Source organism: Typopeltis vanoorti, chromosome 16, assembly GCF_054136105.1.
Source record: "Typopeltis vanoorti isolate ZY-2024b chromosome 16, IOZ_Tvanoo_1.0, whole genome shotgun sequence".
Taxonomy (NCBI): domain Eukaryota; kingdom Metazoa; phylum Arthropoda; class Arachnida; order Uropygi; family Thelyphonidae; genus Typopeltis; species Typopeltis vanoorti.
In genome coordinates, this window is record NC_143564.1 from 72,714,057 (window position 1) to 72,734,680 (window position 20,624).

Sequence of the window (20,624 nt, forward strand, 5' to 3'; positions counted from 1 at the left end):
GGTTGGTGATTATGACTATTTTTATTATTAGAAGACAGCTTGAAGCTGTAGTATGGAATGAAAGTTGAACGGTAAGGAAATAAATGCACAACATCAATGTGTGTGTGTGTGAATGTATTTCAAAGGTCAAAATGCTGAATAAGGTAGTTGTAAAAGGGATAAATGGTGGGATTAAGAATGAAATGTGGAAGAAGTTTGGAGACTGCACAAGATGAATAATGGTAATAATCATTTGCATGAAGAGTATAAAGAGCAGGTTATGAAAGTGACTCAGTTGGTAAGGGCAACAAAAGTGCAGTACAAGCAGAAATTAGCAAATCAGGCCAAGAAAAACCCTTCAGTTTTTTTTTTTTTGACTGATATGTGGTAAATAGAAAGAAGAATGGTTATAACAAGATGATGTTAATGGATGAAAGTGGGAGATTTGTAACTGCTGCAGAGGACACAGTCGAGATATTCAGTGAGAAGTTCATCAGAATGGTTCATCCTCAGTGTGAAATCAGAAGCTCAAGTGTAGAGAATGAAATGAGAGAAGATTTAATGGGCAAGCAAGAGGTATATGGGGAACTAAGTAAGCTAGATGTCCATAAGGCAATAGGATTTGATGACATATCACATGTATTAAGGGAATGTTCCAAGGAGTTAGCATCAGCCATAACCTGCCTGTTTAACAAGACTTTTGTAACAGCATAAGTCCTAAAGAAGTGGAAGGAAGGTAAAATTGTTCCACTTCACACAGGTGTAATAAGGCTAAGGCAACAAGTTATAGGCCAATTTATATATCTGCAGTTGTAGTTCATGTACTGGAGAGGTAGTAAGAGATAGGATATAAAAGTAGGCTGATAACAGTGGTATTCTTTGTGCTTATCAGCATGGGTTTGTTAAAGGGAGGTTGTGTTTTATCAACTTGTTTATGTACTTTAACAAGGTGATGAATGTATTAGACAAGGGAGAAGCATATACAGTTGTATACTTAGATTTTGCATAGGCTTTTGATAGATTGCCACACCACAAATTGGTAACTAAACTGAAGCAGATGGGATTTAATGATCAACTAGTGAGTTGGATAGGTAACTAGGTATCAGCAAGTTGTGTATAGAGGAGAGACCACTACCTTGAAAGAGGAAAGTCACTAGTCGTATGCCATAGGGATCTTTTTTGGGACAACTGTTATTTAATGATATTGGGATGGATTTAACTGGTGATATACAACTGTTTGCAGATAATGCAAATATTGTAGCCTTACAGGAGGACTTGAATAGATTGTATGAGTGGGCAACAGTACGGAACTGTTATTTTCTGTTATGCTAGTGAACTACATAACTGAATCTTTGAACATAGACTGGATGCCCAGCCTGGTGAGTGGTATAGTCTCACATTGTTATGTAAGGTTATGTCCAGTCTCTTCTTTGTAGTTTTTGTTTCAAAGGGTAAGAATATTTATTGATAGTTTCAATAAAAATTTCGTAAAATTTCAGAGTTAGGGTTACACACTCTGGTAAGAGACCTTCACAGGTATCTGCCACACCAATCCATCTGCTGGGTAGAGGATGTAGTGTGATTCGTTGCTCCATAACACAGCTTTCCAAGCTTCCATATTTCACTGTGCACACTCTTTGCACCATTGAAGACGATGCTGCATGCTGATTCAGGTAATGTGGGACTTGCATATTGCAGTCCTACCATGGAAACTCTGTTGAGCCTTGGTTCTGAATGTTTTTTTGCAGATTTGTGTTTCAGTTGATGCCTGGAACTCTGCATTCAATGTGTGGGCTGACGAGTGGTGGTTTTTACATATTATTCTTCATAGTATCTTATGGTCATGTTCAGTGAGTGTGGTGGGTTGTCTACTGTGGGTAACACTTAACTCCCTGTGCTTCCATCTTAGTATAATATCACTAATTGTTGACCTGAGATGGCCCAATTTGTCAATAATTTGTTAAATAGATAGGCCTGAAACATGGCATTCTAATCACAATGTCTCTTTGAAACTCCGTCAGTTCCATTCTCACAGCCATTTCACCTGGACACAGTTGCAATGACTTGGGAGCATCCTATTCCTCCAATTTATACTGGCTACAAACAAGCGACTTGTTACATAGTACAATGCACCTTGCTTACGGGGAGTGTCTGTTGACTTCTTTCTAAGAACTATTTATACTTGTGTATTTTGTCTTCTAGTTTCTTTCCTCCTGCCTTCAGCAACTCTGCAGGAATTTTATCTATTCTTTGGGATTTGTTGTTCCTAAATCAATATATTTCTATTGCCAAGTCTTGCCTTAATGGTAACTGTACACTGCAGAAGGAATATTCCTATTCAGTAATTCTTGGAAATATTCTATCTGTTTTTTTTTTTTGATTTGTTAACACGTTTCCTTGTCTATCTCTGCATATATATCTAGCCCAGGCTTAATTTGCTTCATTATGTTATACAATAACCCTTGTTCTTCATTTCTTGTTCTATTGTGCATATTTCATTAAGGGCTAGTCTTTTCTTCCTTTGAAAGATTTTATCTGCTTGTCATCTGAGTTTTTATATTTTCCCTCTTTATTTTGGTTTGCCTTGCAGTAAATTCTTTTTATGCTTTATTTCTTTATTATTTTTTGAAGTAAATTTTACTGGTATTAAAATCAGAACAATGAGAAGTTTATACCATAATTTTCTCCAAAAGATTTGTTATTTTCTCTTTTTGAATCAACAACTCAACCAGGAGCTATCATTTATGAAGTAATAAATGAGTTAATGAAAATTTAGTATTTTGTTCTTCTGCAGCTCATGCTTAATGATATTACCCATTCTTTTAACTACTACCTGATTAACCCTCCTTTACCTTAGGTATAGAATTTAATATTACTTCCTCTAGATGACCCGTAAGTATCTCCCATGCACTACTAAGCTCCTTACCCTGCAGTGTTTTATGGCATGATACAGATTTAAGCTTCTTCTTAAGTTAGTCACAATCACCTACCATGTAGTTCCACATATACCCCTTCTTGACAGAATATTCCTCATGTTGTACAATCTCCCAAGCCAAGATCACATGGAAATGTGATCTTGGCTTGGGAGATTTTTTAATTCACTTTCACCAATAGGAGGTAATGTGGTCAACATCGACCATAAAAAATAATAAAAAACAGATTCAAACAGCAGAAATGGAATTTCTCAGAAAAACAGCTGGATATACTAAGAGTTACCATAAAACAAATGAAGAAATTAGAACCAATTAACTACTATATAAGTAAATATAAACAAAAATGAACTATCTATACTTATGTACTGGTTTGAACTCAGTATAGGGTTTAATGGAATAAATACAGCACATGTAAATAATTAAACAACATTAGAATTAAAAAATCAACCTAAAATCTTAGTAAATATGTTTGTAAACTTCCCAAGATTTGGGAAACCTTAATTCTGAGGCCACCCACCCATAGAGGGCAACCCATAGGACTTGAGACTTTCAAGTCTAATCATTTCCATTTATTGTTTGTGTAAATTTGTGTATGTATTTGCAATTTAATATTGTTTCCCTGATCCTGATGATGTTTCAGTGACTAAGATGAAATACAGGATTGATTAAGCATGTTTAATTATTTATAGGTGCTGTATTAATTCCATTAAACTCTATAATGAGATAAACAAAAATAGCTACAACATCTAAGTTGAATGGACAATACCAGACTGCCCGAAATACTATATGGGTATAAAAAAACTGGAAGACAAGAAATCAATAGCATGAGACGAACAGGCCGCCTGGCCTAAAATCAATGATAGGAAGAAAAGCTTTTGGTTAATGAGCTCAAAATTGTTTAGATGTATTATTAAAAAATTTTTTTAATTTCCTTTTGTATTTTTATTTATATTTAGTATTTTTGTGTATAAGCTGCATGAATTTTAGAGAGAGTGGATGCATGTGCATGTAACATCTTGTTACAAGCACATGAAGGGTTTGACAGATGTTACATGCATGTATACTCAAAGAGACTAAGAAAAATTGTGGAAGAGAAACTTCACAGTTTTTCTTAGTCTGGAAAAGTATAAACTGAGTTCAGGACAAATAAGGATTATTAGGATCAGGTTTTCACTTTAAACAAAATAGTTAAGAAATGATGGGAATATATGTATCTGTATTTAACTTTATAGATCTTGAAAATGCATATGATAAAGTGCAAAGAGGAAAAGCTGTCAAAATTCTAAAATTATATAGTATGAATGTAAATACATAGTCTAAACGATGTTGTACGAGGGTTGTTTGAAAATTTTGGTAAAAAAAAAGTTAAACACATTTTTTTGGAAAAACTTACCTTTATTTCTCAACATAGTCTCCATCGAGGTATACACATTTGGTCCAGCGAGTTTCCAATTTTTTCATCCCATCTAAAAAGTAGGATTTGTCAAATTGATTGACAGCCTTAATGACATCCTCGTTCGAAGAAATTTTTTCCCACCGAGCCAAATTTTTAAGTTTGGGAAGAAGAAGAAGATACACGGGGCCAAGTCTGGAGAATACAGTGTATGTGGAACCAATTTGAACCTCAATTCGTGCAATTTTGCCATTGCAACGGCCACTGTGTGGGACGGTGCATTGTCTCGATGAAAGAGCACTTTTTTGTGTGTCAATCTTGGCTGTTTTTTCTTCAGTTCTTCTTCTTTTAAACAGTCCAACAATGATGCATAATAGACTCGTTATTGTCTTACCCTTTTCCAAATAGTCTATCATGATAATTCCTTGGGAATCCCAAAAAACAGTGGCCATCATTCATGTTCCCAGCTGACAAAATAGTCTTTTTTTGGTGCTCTTTCACCGGGCACTGTCCACTGTTTAGACTGCAGCTTGGACTCAGGTGTGTAGTGGTGGATCCAAGTTTCATCTACAGTCACAAATCAACGCAAAAAAAATCCTGCAAATTGCGATTAAACATCGCCAAACACCAATGAAATGTCTTTTTGCATGGGTTTTTGATCAACAGTCAACAATCGCAGCACCCCCATCGTGCACACAGCTTTTTTTCACATGCAATTTTTTTGTGCAGGATATTATAAACCTGTTCAGTTGAGATGCCTACAATGTCAGCAATCTCATGCACTCGCTCAGCGGTCTTCCATAACGATACCATGGATTTTGTCAATCATTTCCTTTGTAGTGACCTCAGTTGCGTGTCCAGAGTGTGCTTCATCGTCAATGTCTTACAACCATGTTTAAACTCATTTACCAAAAATAAATAGTCTTTAATGCTGGTGCAGAGTTCCCATGAACTGCATCTAACTTTGCTTTGATCTGCATAGCCATCCACCTTTTTCAAATACAAGTGTTTTTATTTGAAGGCTAAAATTTTGCCAGGGGAGTCATAAAAAAGATGATACATGTCGACACTGGTATGAATGAATGATTGTGTCACCGTCTATTGGAAATTTACCAAACTTTTCAAACAACTCGTACGTCAGCAGTTACAGGAAAATGGTGCAATTTAAAATCAGGTGTAAAAAACAGATGAACCCTGTACATCCCACTGTTATTTATCATTTATATAGATCGTGTTATGAAGGAAAGGAGCAAACCTGATATCAAATTTGGAAATGTTAAAAGCTTAGCAACCCAGCTCTTATTTTATGCAGCTGATGTTACACTCTTCAATACAGCATAAGCCTGTAGGATTACCATTATAACAAATCTGCACGAAATTCAGCAATAAAAAACATTAACTATGAAAACAATCAGGCAAATGGCAAATATCAAGTGCATTGGAGACCCTAACTATTTTTAGTGAAGAGGGAGAACAGAATTGTCCATTTCCATTAAAATAAACAGAACAGGCAACAGAGTTGATGTGAGGGAGGGAGGGAGGCAGTCAACTAAATAAACATTTCCATGAATGAGAGAAATTAGTGAAAATGCTAAACTTGATGTATACAATGACAGTGTTCAAACCAATTTTAACTTCTGATCTGAGAGCTGGGTTAGAAATAAAACACTTGATCAAAGACTAAACACCACAGCTAGAAGAGTTGTGATAAAAAACTAAAGAGTGAACATGTGGCATAAGTGCCAGCATCATATTAAAAATGAAGATATCAGCAAGGTTTCACTTCTGTTCTCTCTAAAATTATGGAGAAGGTCATCAATAACCAATTCTTGAACCACCTAGAGACATACCAACTAATCATTGACCAGTAGTATGGATTCTGCCATTTGTAATCTACAGCTGATCTTGCTTTCACAACCCACTTCTAGATTCAAAGCCATGGAGAAATTTGATTAGGTTTGGCACGGGGGCCTACTTATCAAACAGACCTCCTATGGTCTACCTTCCTCACTCTGCAAATGGATCGTTAATTTTCTCACTGATTGCTCAGTGAGAAACTGTCCTCAGATTTCCTCACCAAGGCAGGCGTATGCTAGGATTCTATTCTTTTACCCACTCTTTTCCTCTTGTATATATACAAATGACCTGCTCTCACAGACTTCCAATCCTATCCATAGCTTTGCCGATGACAGTACATTCCATTCTTCCTTTTCATTCAACAAACCTTGTAGTGCTCAAGTATTAGAATCTTCATGATCTACCATGACCAGTGACTTGATGCAAGGACAACCTTGTAAACTTCAATGCCACCAAAATTCAGCCCTGTCTGATCTCTTGCAAGAAAGAGGTCACTTCCCCCCCCTCCCACCTTCAGTAATAAAAAAAAAACTTTATAAAAATCTCTTTAAGAAAACACAGATGAAGCATCATTAAAAATAGCATTATATAAAAAAAAGAATGGGGCATTAAAAATAGCATTATATAAAAAAAAGAATGGGGCATCATGGACAAGAAGTACACTTTTTGCATGGCAAGTAAGGTTATTGCATAATTTGTCAAGACCTGTCCCATAACAAACCCTGTACTAGAATGAATTGTTTCTTTGGTCTCTATACAAATTTAGTTGTCTTTCTGTTTCATATAACAAACACAGGGGATCACAGGTAATTTGCCCAAATCTAGTACTTATGGGAACCACATTTTAGTGCATGCGTTTTACAATTAGGATACAATATTATGAGGAGCTCTACATTTTTTGATTAGTAAAAAGAAGTAGTCTATTGACATACTTTGGAAAGTTAGAATTTTTCAAAAATAAACAACAAAACTATTTTTTCTGTGCTTCTTTAACGTATGATTGCTCAAGCTTTGTGAAGTCAGTACACTCACTGCAGAAAGACTACAATTAACTGTTTCTTGTTTATCAACCATTAAAGCCTCCTTTATGCTAAGGAGATGTAAGACTGCAGTTGCAAATTATAGATTAATCAATATCTTAGGGGTGATGGTAAAAATACTGGAAAAGTTTGTCAAAGAGTGAATTCAGGAATGGGTGGATAGGACCATGATATGCTATGAGAAGCAGCATGGTTTTGTGAAGGGTCAGTTATGTTTGATTAGTTTACTAACTTTTTTTATAATACAGTAACAATTGCAGGGAATGGCTACATGACTGGTGGATTTGCAAAGATACTGAGCCATTTGAGCAGAGGCTCTACCAATCGAATAGGTTTTCATTCTCAATAGAAAGTATAACAGGTTAAAGTTAGGTTAGTTTATAATGAAAAAAGTAAGGAAAGTACTTCTTTTGCACTCAATGAAATCAGAAATCATAAACTAACCTAACCTAACCTAACCTAACCTGGATGTCGCATGTCGAACCAGAGTGTAGTCATAGTTTGTTGTGGACAGATTAATGGGGATGAAAGATAAACGTTGTTGTGGGCCCAGCTTAATGATTATGGGAAGATAAATGGGGATGACAAATAAAAGTTGTTGTGGGCAGATGAATGGGAATTATAGATAAATGTTGTTGCTGTACCTCTTTCCTCATCAATGGAGATAAACACTGATCAGTTCCTCTCTGATTTATCTATTATTCCTATTTATCTGCCCACAACAACTTTTATTTGTTATCTCCATTTATCTGCCCACAGCAATGTTCTTCTTTCATCCCCATTAATCTGCCCACGACAAACTACGACTACACTCTGGTTCGACATGCGACATCCAGGATAGGTTATGTTAGTTTATAATGATTTCTGATTTCATTGAGTGCAAAAGAAGTACTTTCCTTACTTTTTTCATTATAAACTAACCTAACCTAAGTTGTTATAATTTCTATTGAGAATGAAAACCTATATATAAAACCTATAAACATGATTTTATTACATTTACCAGACTCCTCTAGGAATTATTTACTTTAACTGGTTAAAGTAATTAATTCTAATTATTCAATTTAACCGTAACACATATATATATATATATAAGAGCATAATCCAGGAGTGCTTTAAGGCTCAATACCTGGACCACAACTGTTTAATTTTTATATAAATAACATAGGAAATAATCTGAAGGGAAATATTCTGCTGTTTGCTCATGATACAAAATTGAGTACAGTAATAACTATATTGTCAAGGCAATGTAGAGAGCTTGCTGGATGATTTAAGTGCTTATTTTCGAAGTTTAGTTTCTCACAATGAGGCATCCTTTCATTTTGTTCTATATAATAATAAAAAAATTCAATACAAACGTTAACAAATTTGTTTAAGGTTTATGGATTGTAATAGCGAGCACAGTTTGCACGTTGAAATAGCATAATAAATGAACTACGATGCACATATCTTCAACCCAAACATGTTTTGACAAGTCTTCTATCTCTACACATTCCCGTAATCATAATAGATCATTGTTAGTCTTCAGCTTCATTATAAAGATATGTCAGCCTCATTGCCTCACTCAAAACTCCCTTCCACAAAAGAAGTCATGGCATTGTTTTTTCGTTACAAAAAGCCAATTAAACAAACCACAAGGAAGGTAGCCCATTCCACACCCAGGAAGGATGTTTTGGTGATCTAGGAAAAGGCAATACCTACAAAATCGAGGGAAAAAAAAAAAAAAAGCGAAATTCAAGGATCGTTACTGGTGACGAAACTTGGGTGTAAGGGTATGACCCTGAGACAAAGCAATAGTCTCCACAGTGGAAGAGCCCATCATCTCCACGCCCGAAAAAGGTGAGGCAGGTCCGCAGCTCGACCAAGTGCATGCTCATAGTCTTTTTCGACATTAGCAGCATTGTGCATCCAGAATTCGTCCTCAGGAGTCAGACCGTCAATAGCGAGTTCTACTGCCAGGTTTTAAGGTGTCTGAAAGAAACCAGATCTGTGACATGCGAAAAACTGGATGCTCTACGACGACAATGCACCCTGTCACTGGGCTCTCCTCACACGAAGTTCTCGCCAGAAACAACATGATCTCACTTCCGCACCCAACCTACTTGCCAGATTTGGCTCCTGCAGACTTTGCCCTCTTCCCGAAGATGAAGATCCAGCTCAAAGGTCACAGTTTTGACACCATTGCAGAGATTCAGCACGAATCGCAGAAGGTGCTTTATATGCTTCGAAAAGAAGACTTCCAGGACACATTCCAGAAGTGGCAAGAACGCTGTATTGATATGCAAGGGGACTATTTTGAAGGCGATAGCGTGTAAACATAGATAAAGTAATTTCTCGTAAACAGAGCTAGTCTCGAAACTTTTTGATACCACCTCTTATACACTTAGTGGGGAAACTTCAAAGGAGGTAGATGATATGAGAGATCTGGGAGTGGTGGTGGACAAGGACCTGAAATTCAGGGACCACATTGCACAAGTTGTGAAGACGTCACATTGGATAATGGCAATGATGTGGAGTACCCTGAATGCAGAAATAAAGAAGTTATCATGACATTGTAAAAGGTCTCAATCAGGCCTCATATGAAGGAATCTGGAATCTCTGAAATGTGTAGGACGAGGACAGAGTGAGAGAATGCAAATTGCAAAGCATCATGAATAGGAGGATATGATTGAGACATATAAGCTAGTCAGAGATTATCAGGTTGACATGGAAGAGATTTTTCATATTAGAGTGGGAAGGGGTAGAACAAGATGCTATTGCTGGAAACTATAATGAGGGTGTGAGCAGAGGATTGAGGAAAAAGTTATTTGCATGGAGAGTGGTTGGTGAGTGGAATGCATTGCCGGAGTGTATTGTGAATGTAAACACAATGAATCAGTTAAAGACATGAAGAGATATAAATACGTTAGCACAAGAATATTTTTAACATTTGCCAAATATTTCAGTCTGAAATTAACAGACTATCATCAGTGGCTTGATAGGAACAGTTTTTACAAGGTGGAATAATACAAACAACTGATCATCCAAAAGTAGAATGAGCCACGTGATGACAATGCTAAGTACTGGACATTACATTCTCAAACAATCTGCCCATCATCCTTATCAAAAAACAGGAATTATAAAATGTTTAATTTGACGAACTAGAACTAATATCTCAACTCCCCACAAATTACAGAAAGAACTTTCAACTATCAAACATCACATGAAATTAAATAACTTCTCCAAAAAAGGCTACACAACATCTGTTCGATTCCTACAATCCTATTCAGAACAACAAAGAATCAATACATGAAGTTCCAATTCCATATATTTCCGGAATCTCAGAAACCAATTTCAAGAATTCTGAAGAAATATGATTTAACAGCCACTTATATCCACATATTTCCCATCTTCTAAAGATAAACCTTGACTATGTCGCTGCCTGGTGTATATCAAGTTCCTTGTAAATGCAAACTGTCGTACTTTGGACAAACTGGACACTCTATAGAAAAAAGAATATAAGAACATCAGTCGTACATTCTTCACAACAAATCCAATAAATCTGGATTGGTGCAGCGCGTGATAGAGACAAACCACAACACATTCTCTGGTCCAGGACTCGCCTTCTACACAGATGTTGCTATAAATTCGAACACCTATTCAAAGAGAGTGCCGAGGCCTTACTTCAACACCCTAACTTGAATCGAAATGATTGCCTATCCTTGTCAAAAATATGGGAAAGTTTAATATGGATAACACTAAGTTTTATTTTAAATTGAGATCTAATTCCTACATTAGTCTAATGTTATCTTTAACTGAATTTATAAATTAAGATTATTATATGAAATTGTGAATTAATACCTATAATTTATTCATCACTCTGATGAAAGTTACCTCTCTTTAGTGTTTAGCAATGTAACATCACATGGCTCGTTCTACTTTTGAATGATCAATTGTTTGTATTCCACCTTGTAAAAATTGTTCCTATCAAGCCACTGATGATAGTCTGTTAATTTCAGACTGAAATATTTGGCAAATATTAAAAATATTCTTGTGCTAATGTGTTTATATCTCTTAACGTCATGTCACAAGTATCTCTCAAGAATAGTTTAAGACATGGCTGGATGAGCATTGTGTGCAACAATGTGTACCTCTCATGATGAGTCTTTGTCTCCATGGAGGTTAGATGTTAATAATAACATCTGACCTCCAGGATAAAAATTGAATCATTGAATGCATGCAAATTCTCAGTGACATTGCAGAAAGAGGTGTGGCACTGATGGATGAATACAACAAACTGCAGATTAACAGTGAAGACTAGAAATGGTTTCTTTTGTTAGTCATAACTGACCATAGGAAGTATTATATTTCGACATCAAGAGAGAGCAGCATTGCTAAAATAACAGCAACAAAATCAGTGAATTTAAGAATTTGTAAACTTTATATTAATCTGTTTAAATAATAAAGTTTCACTTTATTTCCTCTATAACCAAAATTGATGTCCATTTGAAAAAATAAATCTTAAAAATGACTAACTAAGTAAAAAAAAAAATTTTAAATTTTTATTTTGAGCAATATTAAAAACTAACTGTCTTGACTCCTAAATATACTCTAAATAATTTCACAGTTTTTTTTCCTTATAATTGTGAAAACAATGAGTAGATGCCTCGTACAAAATTCAAAACATTTAAACTGCTATTTTTAAGAAACACCCTACTGTCTGTATGGGAAAAAGATAATGAGTATCAGTTTAATGTATGGTAATAACATCTGACCTCCAGGATAAAAAAAAAGATCACTGAATGCATGCAAATTCTCAGTGAAATATAAAGTTATGCATTCGAGGATCCATTATTTTTTTCCCATACAGCCAGTATAGTGCTTTGTACCACACTGATGTAACCATATCCATATTTCAGGGAAATAGATGGATTTGGAGGGGTAATAGATAGAGTTCAAGTTTAGACTGCACTGCTATGGTTGGCAAGGTAGCCCATAGGATTATTTGGTTATTTATTGAAGAAAACAAGTTATCATTACTCTTTATAAGGCCTTGATATATCCACATCTGGATTTCTTAGGGATTAGGAAGTAATGTAAAGGATCCACAGGTAAGTGGCTTGTGGAATGCTTCCTATGAGGGTTTGTGGATTGCAAGTTGGTTGATAGGCAGAGATGAGGGGGATATGATAGAAACATTTAAGCTTAAAGGCTTTTATTTTATAGGATTGATGAAGGGGAAATGTTTCAATACTTGGCTAGAGAGGGGTATAACAAGAGGTTATCCCTAGTAATTGAGCAAGAGTATTGTTAGTAAAGATATGAAGATTAAATTTTTTTACATGGAGAGTGGTAAATGAATGGAATGGGTTGTGAGTGCTTTGTCTGTGAATGGATTAAAGGAGAGGTATGATAGATATTATGTGGATAATTTGGGTCTCCCAGAATAGGTCCCACAAGTGCCCATACAATAATAATATTATTAATGCCACATAGAGTGGTTAATTTGCAGACAGTAAATGAATTTGAGTGGTATGACTCCGTTGAGGTCCAGAATACTAATAATAATACCTTTCATCATTCTTCCTACCAAGAATATCATCTTCTCTCCAGCCATGTCAGGAATGGTCCAATGGATCTCCAAACAATATCTTCTCATAATCTGGTTAATGTTTGTGAGACTAAAAGTAAATGCTAATGGATTGCAAATATACGAGGGTGGTCTGAAAGGTTCTCGGCCTCAACCATAGATGGCAACTCTATCGGCAAGATTTTTTTTTTCTAAGTTGGTACATCTGCCATAAGCATCCATGTGAAATTGCAAGTCATTCTATCAAGTAGTTTGTTTTATACAACTGTCTGAAGCAAAAGTGTTGTCTGTATCCCTTGAAATGGATAAAATTGAGCATCATGTGGTTATAAAATTCTTTGTAAAAGAAGGTTTAACGGCAAAAGAAATTCATTCGAAGTTCATAAAAAGTTTATGGGTCTTCTCCTTCGTTTTCAACAATTAAGAAATGGGCTGCTGAGTTTAAACATGGCCATACCAACCTTGAAGATGATCCGTGTGAAGGACGGCCAAAAAGTGTAATAACACCAGAAATCATTGATCAAGTGCATGATATGGTACTGGATGACTGGCAAGTGTCAAAGTGCATGAAATTGCTGAGACTATAGGCATTTCAAAAGAACATGTAGGATATATTCTGCATGAAGAATTGCATATGAAAAAGCTTTGCGCAAGATGGGTGCCGCGCTTGCTCACAGCAGATCAAAAATGCACTCGCCTGAAAATCTCTGAACAGTGCTTGGAGCTTTTTAACAAGAATAAAACTGATTTTGTGCGTCGATTTATTACTATGGATGAGACTTGGATTCACCATTACACGCTAGAATCCAAAAAGCAGTGAAAAAGGTCACGACCTTTTTCAAAGGAAAGGTCATGGTATCAATGTTTTGGGATGCTAAAGGTATTTTGTTTATTAATTATCTTTAAAAGGGTAAAACAATAACCAGGGAATATTATTACAATCTTTTAACCAGACTAGATGAAAAAATTTGTGAAAAAGACCCAGTCTGCAGAAGAAAAAAATCATATTTCATCCGGACAATGCACTTGCCCACAAAGGTGTTTTGGCAATGGGAAAATTAAGGGATCTTCACTAAATTGTTGGAACATCCACCCTATTTCCCAGATTTGGCTCTCTCCGACTTCTATCTCTTCCCAAAACTAAAACTCTTTCTCGCTGGTCAGTATTTTTCTTTGAATCAAGAGATGATTGCAGCTGTAGAGGGGTATTTTGTAGACCACTACAGGGACAGGATAATGGCACTGGAGAATTGCTGGAATAAATATATTAGTCTTAAGGGAGATCATGCTGAAACATAAAAATAATTTCGAAATTATAAATTCGTTTTTTCACTGACAGGCCAAGAACTTTTCAGACCACCCTTGTACTTTAGATTGGAACTGAATGAAATTATGGCAAATCATAAATAAATCTTTCAATGCCTTTTCATTCTCTGAAGAGATAGAATCTTTTAGCCCTTACTTTTGGAAATTATTTAGGCAACTACCCTCCACCTTTCATCATTATTTCTATATAAAAGTTGTATAACAGTTCACAAGAAAATTGCAATCAACAGCTGCCAACTTCCTAACTCTTAACTTTTACTTATTAGTAAAATATTACATAATAATATTTTACTAATATTACTGCATGAAGCAACATAACTCCTATAGTTGATTTTTCTGAGTTGCAATGTTAAAAACCTGAAGTGTTTTTTTGGGGGGGAGGGGGGCTAATTGTTTCTTTAGAGGAGGCTGACAAAAAAAAAGGTCTAGATAAAGTTTCTTTAGTCATTGAGTATAATGTTTAATCTATAACTCTTTCTTCTGAATTAATATGGGTGTTACAAGGATATACAAATACTATACTGGTCTTAGGGCATGGTATTGATAGACAGTATACTAACTGTGCATATTCTCAAGCCAGTTTGTTTATTTTTCAGGGGCAATAACCCTGCCACCTCAAGCAGGAGAGACAACTATGAGATCAGAAAAAATTAGTTTTAGAAATATTAGCTATGTCTAACACGCTTGGTGACAAACACAAAATTTCAAATATCATATCAGAAGTTCATTTTCCTATATTAAAGAAAGCTAAAGATGCTAATCACATATACAAAATTAAAATAATTTTTATATACATTTGATATATACAAACTTGTTCACAACGTATATTACACTTTTCATAAATGAGTATATAAGAAACATCAAGAATTTGCTTCAGAAGGTGGCAGCTGAAGAGACAGTTTCCACAAGTTTTGTATAAAATCATACAGCTCTGGGGTTTCTGAGCAGCTAGCATCTGCAAGTCGATTTTCTAATATTTCATGATTTTGAGATATATCCTTTTCACAGTTTTCTTCTACAGCATTATCTACACCAATACATTCTTCAAGAGCACTCTGAAATAAAATTATTTATATATTAATTTATGTTGTTATATATGTATAACTTGTATCCAGAGAGCTCTGCCAAACTTCAGGGATTAAGTAATTCTTTGAGTAATTTTAAGAAAAGTTTCTATCAACATAGGATAGATTCTAGATGAATGGGAAGAAATAGTTATTTGGCCACTAATACAAAAGTGCTGCCTACTCATATTGTATTCTAGTAAAACAAGTGTTCTTGGAGCTTGTGTGTGTTATTCTTATGTATCCTATTCCAGGGACTCATTAAGGGAGGATTATTTTATTCAATGATATTTAGATACCTATCATACCTCTCTCTCTCTGAACACATTCACTAAAGATATATTCACAACATCTATTAGTAGTCCATTCCACACACCATGAAAAAAATCTGGACCTCATATACTGCTTCCTAGCTACGCCTTTTGCCAGTTTCCAGGGATGACCCTAAGTTCTGCCTACTCAACCATAAATGTGATATCTGATATCTATACTGTGAGTACCCTTTACAAACTTGTACGTTTCTAAAGGGGACAGTACAAAAGTAATCCTTGTTTCTTTTCTTTCCTTAGAAAATATAATTTTTTTGACAATGGCTTTTACATGGCTCAATCTTTCACGAGCAATGTCATTTTTCAACAAAGTTTCCCTTATTATCTAGATACTTCTGCCATTGCTGAGTGAGTTGTTGTATGCCAGACTTGTAAAGGTTTATAGGCTGACGTTGAAGCTATTCAGAGTGCATTCTTCAGAGGATCAAAGAGGTGGTAGTCAGTGCCAGATCAGTCCAGTCAAATTTGTAGTTGCATCCCTTATATGCATACTGCACCTCAATCATGTTTCTAGGGCTGAACGCTAGAAATACATTTTTTCAATTTCTGCATTTCTCATGTGGTATTCCAAGTCAATCATGGTGCTGTTCTCTCCAGAAAGACTGCAAGTAAGATTCCATGGTTGTCATGACTCTGTCCCATTGTCTTGATTACTGTAAAGTTTTCTACCAAACTTGAAAAAAGAGGATGCATTGCTTATATCATAAATATATTGATTTGAGGATACATTATGGTTGGTCGGTGAATTTAGACACGTAAAATTGGTGATTTTTGTCTGTTTTATTGTGTTTTTCCCTTAGAAAATTAATGTTTTATAGTATATTAGTGTACATTTTAGTGTTTTATAACATATTTTTATTAAGATATTTCAATAATAAGTATAAGTTTAAAATGGCATGGAAAAAAATGCACAAGAAACGTAATGCTAAGAAGAGCAGCATAGTCGAGAAGGCTAGCCCCGTTAACGATGTTATTGAAAATGAATTAACCTCCAAAATAGCAAAATTAAAGAAGATCAGAGAGACGCCATGGGAATTAGACCTGATTCCTGACCTACCTGAAGTCAGGAAAGTGATGTGGTTTGTAACAAGAAGGATGTTATTTGGTATGGTGACTCTATAATAAAACATGGTATTGATTAGCGAGTTATAACTTCGAGTTTTCTCAGAACAAAAATTAAGAATATAAAGGAAGCAAGTCAAAAACACTAAAGAAAAGTAAACGAGATCGTAATTGAAGTAGGTACTAACGACTTAATTTCAAATTATATCATATTGAATTACCTCGATATGATAAAAATTAATTAAGAAGAAGGGCTATGATGGCAAATGATTTGATGTGTAGGCTGTGTAGAAGGAATGGATGCAAGTTTTTGGATGTATGGGGTGAGTTTGAGGGAAGATCAGATTTGTATAAGAGGGATGGCCTACACCTGAATGTGTTTGGTATCAGGAGTCTCAAAAAACTAATAACTGGTATGAGACCTAACACAGAGTGTCAGGGAAACTAAATTATAAAAGGAGGAATGGTAAGAACGTTAGTGTAAGAGTGACAATGTTATATAACTCTGTTAATGACTGAAATGGACTTTATCATGGAAATTATTATTATTATTATGTAACCCCTCCAGGGAGTCCAAAGACTCAACGAGGGAGGGAACCTACTCTACAACTCTCCATGACCAATGCACCAATTGCAACTATCATCACCTACACCAACACCATCTACTGCTGACCACCAACACTATTATTTTACCAGACAATCACAAACATCCATGCCCACGGCGGGATTCAAACCCGAAGCCTTTTGGCTGGAGAGCGGATACGCTAACCACTCGGCCAGCCAGGCTCCCATCCATAGACAGATTCTCACTGTTACTCAGTTTTACTGTTACATTCACAGTACATCAACATCATTCAATGTTGATGCACTGTGAATCCCTTAATCACATGCAGCTTAAGGTATTTATCCCTGAGGAATTTTATAAATTCTTTTTACCTCAACAGATGAATGCTACGTGAGCTCATCTGGAATTCAACCCTCCAACCAGACCACCTGGATTATGCATACTTTCTTCTCTCTCCAGTTTATATTCCCACAGTTGAAATTACCATAATGACTGTCTGTACATGTAATTCATAGTTCTCTTCAGATGATCCTGGTTAGTATCAATGCAAATTATGCATTCTGTCTTGTTATTAACAAAATTTCTGAACCCTCCCTATCTTGTCAGTTCTTCCGGAATACACTGAACCCATCACATTTTATTCCTGTAACAATATCATCCATTTTGAGGCAGGTCTAACAAATGCCAGTAATTTTTTATCTTACTAAATCTAGCAATGCCAAGAACTTCTCAACTTTATTCCTGATACTTCTGGAATTAGTGCATATGCATGCAAGTTGATCATCAGACTGATCAGTGTTTCAGTAACTCTTGAAACATATCCAGATCTAGGCAGGTTGCTGCAGTTGATTCTTCAATCAATTACTCCTTCCTACTTCTATGATATGCACTTTTTTTTTTTTTTGACAAAACTAGCCCTGCATTTCCTAGGGCTAATCTCGAACAACATTCTCTTTCTCTCAATGTTATTACACTCGCAATTTCCACCACTTAATTTAATGTATGCATCCTCGCTTTCATTCATAAACCTAGATATATAGTTTCCTTGACAATTCATATTCATTTTTCCCCAAACAGCTGTTTCTTCAGATACCTGACATCAAAACTGTTCCGGTACAATCCTTCAGCATCATCATCTTCCTGATATGTACTCTCAGGGGAGGTCCAGGATATTATGATCGTACGACATGAAGTTACATCATTAATAACTTCCTATCAACAATTTCCTCCAAATTAATCTGTTATTTGTCAAGACTCCAATATTACCAGATCTATTTATTTTCTAAAGCACTTCTTATTTTACCAAACCATATCACTTGAGATTAGCTCTGATGACACATTCCTGAATATGAATGATATTAAGTTGTTTTCTAATATCCTTATTTCTAATATGATACTGCTAATGATACCATCTGTTCACTCCTTTAGTTGATGAAGCTAGAGATCTGGGGCTTTGCTGTTTTATTTCTAACCCAACTCTTGGATCCATGTTAAAATTGGTTTTAACACTGTCTTGTATAGAGCAAGTTTAGTGTTCTGACATCTCTTATTTCATATAAATTTATTTAGTAGACTTCCTACCATACCAGCTTTGCTAATTCTGTTGTCTGTTTCATATTTTACTTGTTCTATAGTTCTCTATTCAACATGCAGCTTATATTTTAAATGTTTTTGCCTATTTTTCACTCTTTTTTTTTAATATATTTTTTTTTATTATTGCTGACTTTCATACCAAATTTATTATAGCAGTTATTTAGTTAAGTCTGGGGAATCCTACAGACGTTTATACTGGATTTATTTAGAAGTATAACATTATCTGCCTAAGAGCTTAGATTAATTGTGATATCATGTTAATGCCATTTTCAATAATGTGATTCATATAGATGATGAATAACAGTGGAAACAATGTGCAGACTTGTCTCATACTTAATTTAACATCAAGCCATCTTCCTGTCCCTCTTTCAATTCTAGCTACTGACTTACAACTCAAACATAGACTATGTATTGCTCGATATAATGTCCCATTTATACCATATAGCTAGAGTGCTTTGAACGGCTTTTCTCTTGGCATCTTGTAATCAACAAAATTTAGATCCTTGTTATATTCTCATGATTTGTCTTAAAGCAAAAATATGTTCCTGACAACCTCTTTTGGCCTGAACCCAGCTCATTCTTCTCCAAGCTTCCCTTCCACAATTTTTTCTTACCTTTTTCTCAGGTATAATTGTATAAATCTTACAGGAACAATAAGTATTAAATGCCTCTGTAATTCTCATGTTCAGCTGTATTTCCCTTCTTACAGATGGATGCTATGAGAGCTCATCTCCAATCATCTGGAATTCAATCCTCTGCAGGCCATCTGGATTATGCATTGGAAAATTCTTGTCCATATACATCCATATTTGAGAATTTCTGGTCGGATATCATCTGCCACAACTGCCTTTTCATACTTTTTTTGTCTATTTGAGTCATTTCAGGTTTTTGATAGGTTTTTATACTTCAAGTATTGATACATACTCCTGACTATGTTAATCTTGAATGTTTTCTACCACTGTGCTGTCAGTCACTGCTATTAGTTTCCTTTAGCAATCTTTCAAAGTAATAACTCCCAATAGCTAGAATATCTCTATCTTCAAGCCTTTTGGCTCTTTCTTTTAGTAAAATCTTTATCTTCAGTTTTCATGTTACCTTTATCATCTTCAGTACTCTTTCCTCCATTTCTAAGCTTTTTGAATATCCTCCAGAATATTTTGCTACTTTCCTGATATTTATTTTCTATGTTTTACCAAAATCTTCCCGTGACTTTTGTTTAGTTAGTTTTACACAGTGCTTTGCTTTCTTACATTTTTCTCTATATTCTCTGAGAGTACAAACTGACTTGAACATCAGGAAGTTTTGATATGCTTTCTTCTTTTCCTTGACTGCTTCTTTAACATCCTAAGTTCTACATGGAGTTTTCATTTTTCTATCCTTGCATACAACCTCACCACATGTCCCTCTGGCTAAATCAATCAATTTTCTTCAGAGTCTACCAGCAAATCTCCAACGTGCGGTTCTTGTTTTTGAATTCTTTCTTGAATGATACTTGTGTATTTGAGTCTACTGTTCAAGTCTGATTCATCTTAAAACTTTCTCACCCACTTTTCATTTCAATACATTCAATTTTATCCTTCTCAAAACTAAACAATGATCAATTCTGATTTCAAATTCACTGTGTAATCATGTCATGAACCAATGTGAAAATATCCTCATCAACAATAATATAGTCTATGAGAATTTTTTTATTTCTTGCATCTTCTCTCGATTTGAATTTGTGTACACCTTTATGTTGGAACATGGTGTTACTAATTATATATTGGGTTTTATCCTTTATGCAAGTGTAAGCAAACAAAGTTTGTGCCCGAAAGGCGCAAACTTTGTTTACTTACACTTGGATAAAGGATAAAACCCAATATATAATTAGTAGCATAGCCAAGTAAAAAAAAACTTCCTTGAACATGGTGTTAGTAA

At 35.2% G+C, this 20,624-nt stretch overlaps 1 protein-coding gene across 5 annotated transcripts in view; it reads right to left on the minus strand.

Annotated features, from left to right (window-relative positions):
- Positions 1-14,658: 14,658 nt before the first annotated feature.
- Positions 14,659-20,624, minus strand: part of LOC150098127 (DIS3-like exonuclease 1) — a 412,479-nt gene continuing 406,513 nt past the window's right edge. For all 5 annotated transcript variants that reach the window (XM_090406105.1, XM_090406104.1, XM_090406103.1 and 2 more), the window contains one exon: positions 14,659-15,149. In XM_090406105.1, coding sequence (XP_090262231.1) covers positions 14,955-15,149 — 195 coding nt within the window. In that variant the 3' untranslated portion in view covers positions 14,659-14,954. The remainder of the gene's footprint in view (positions 15,150-20,624) is intronic.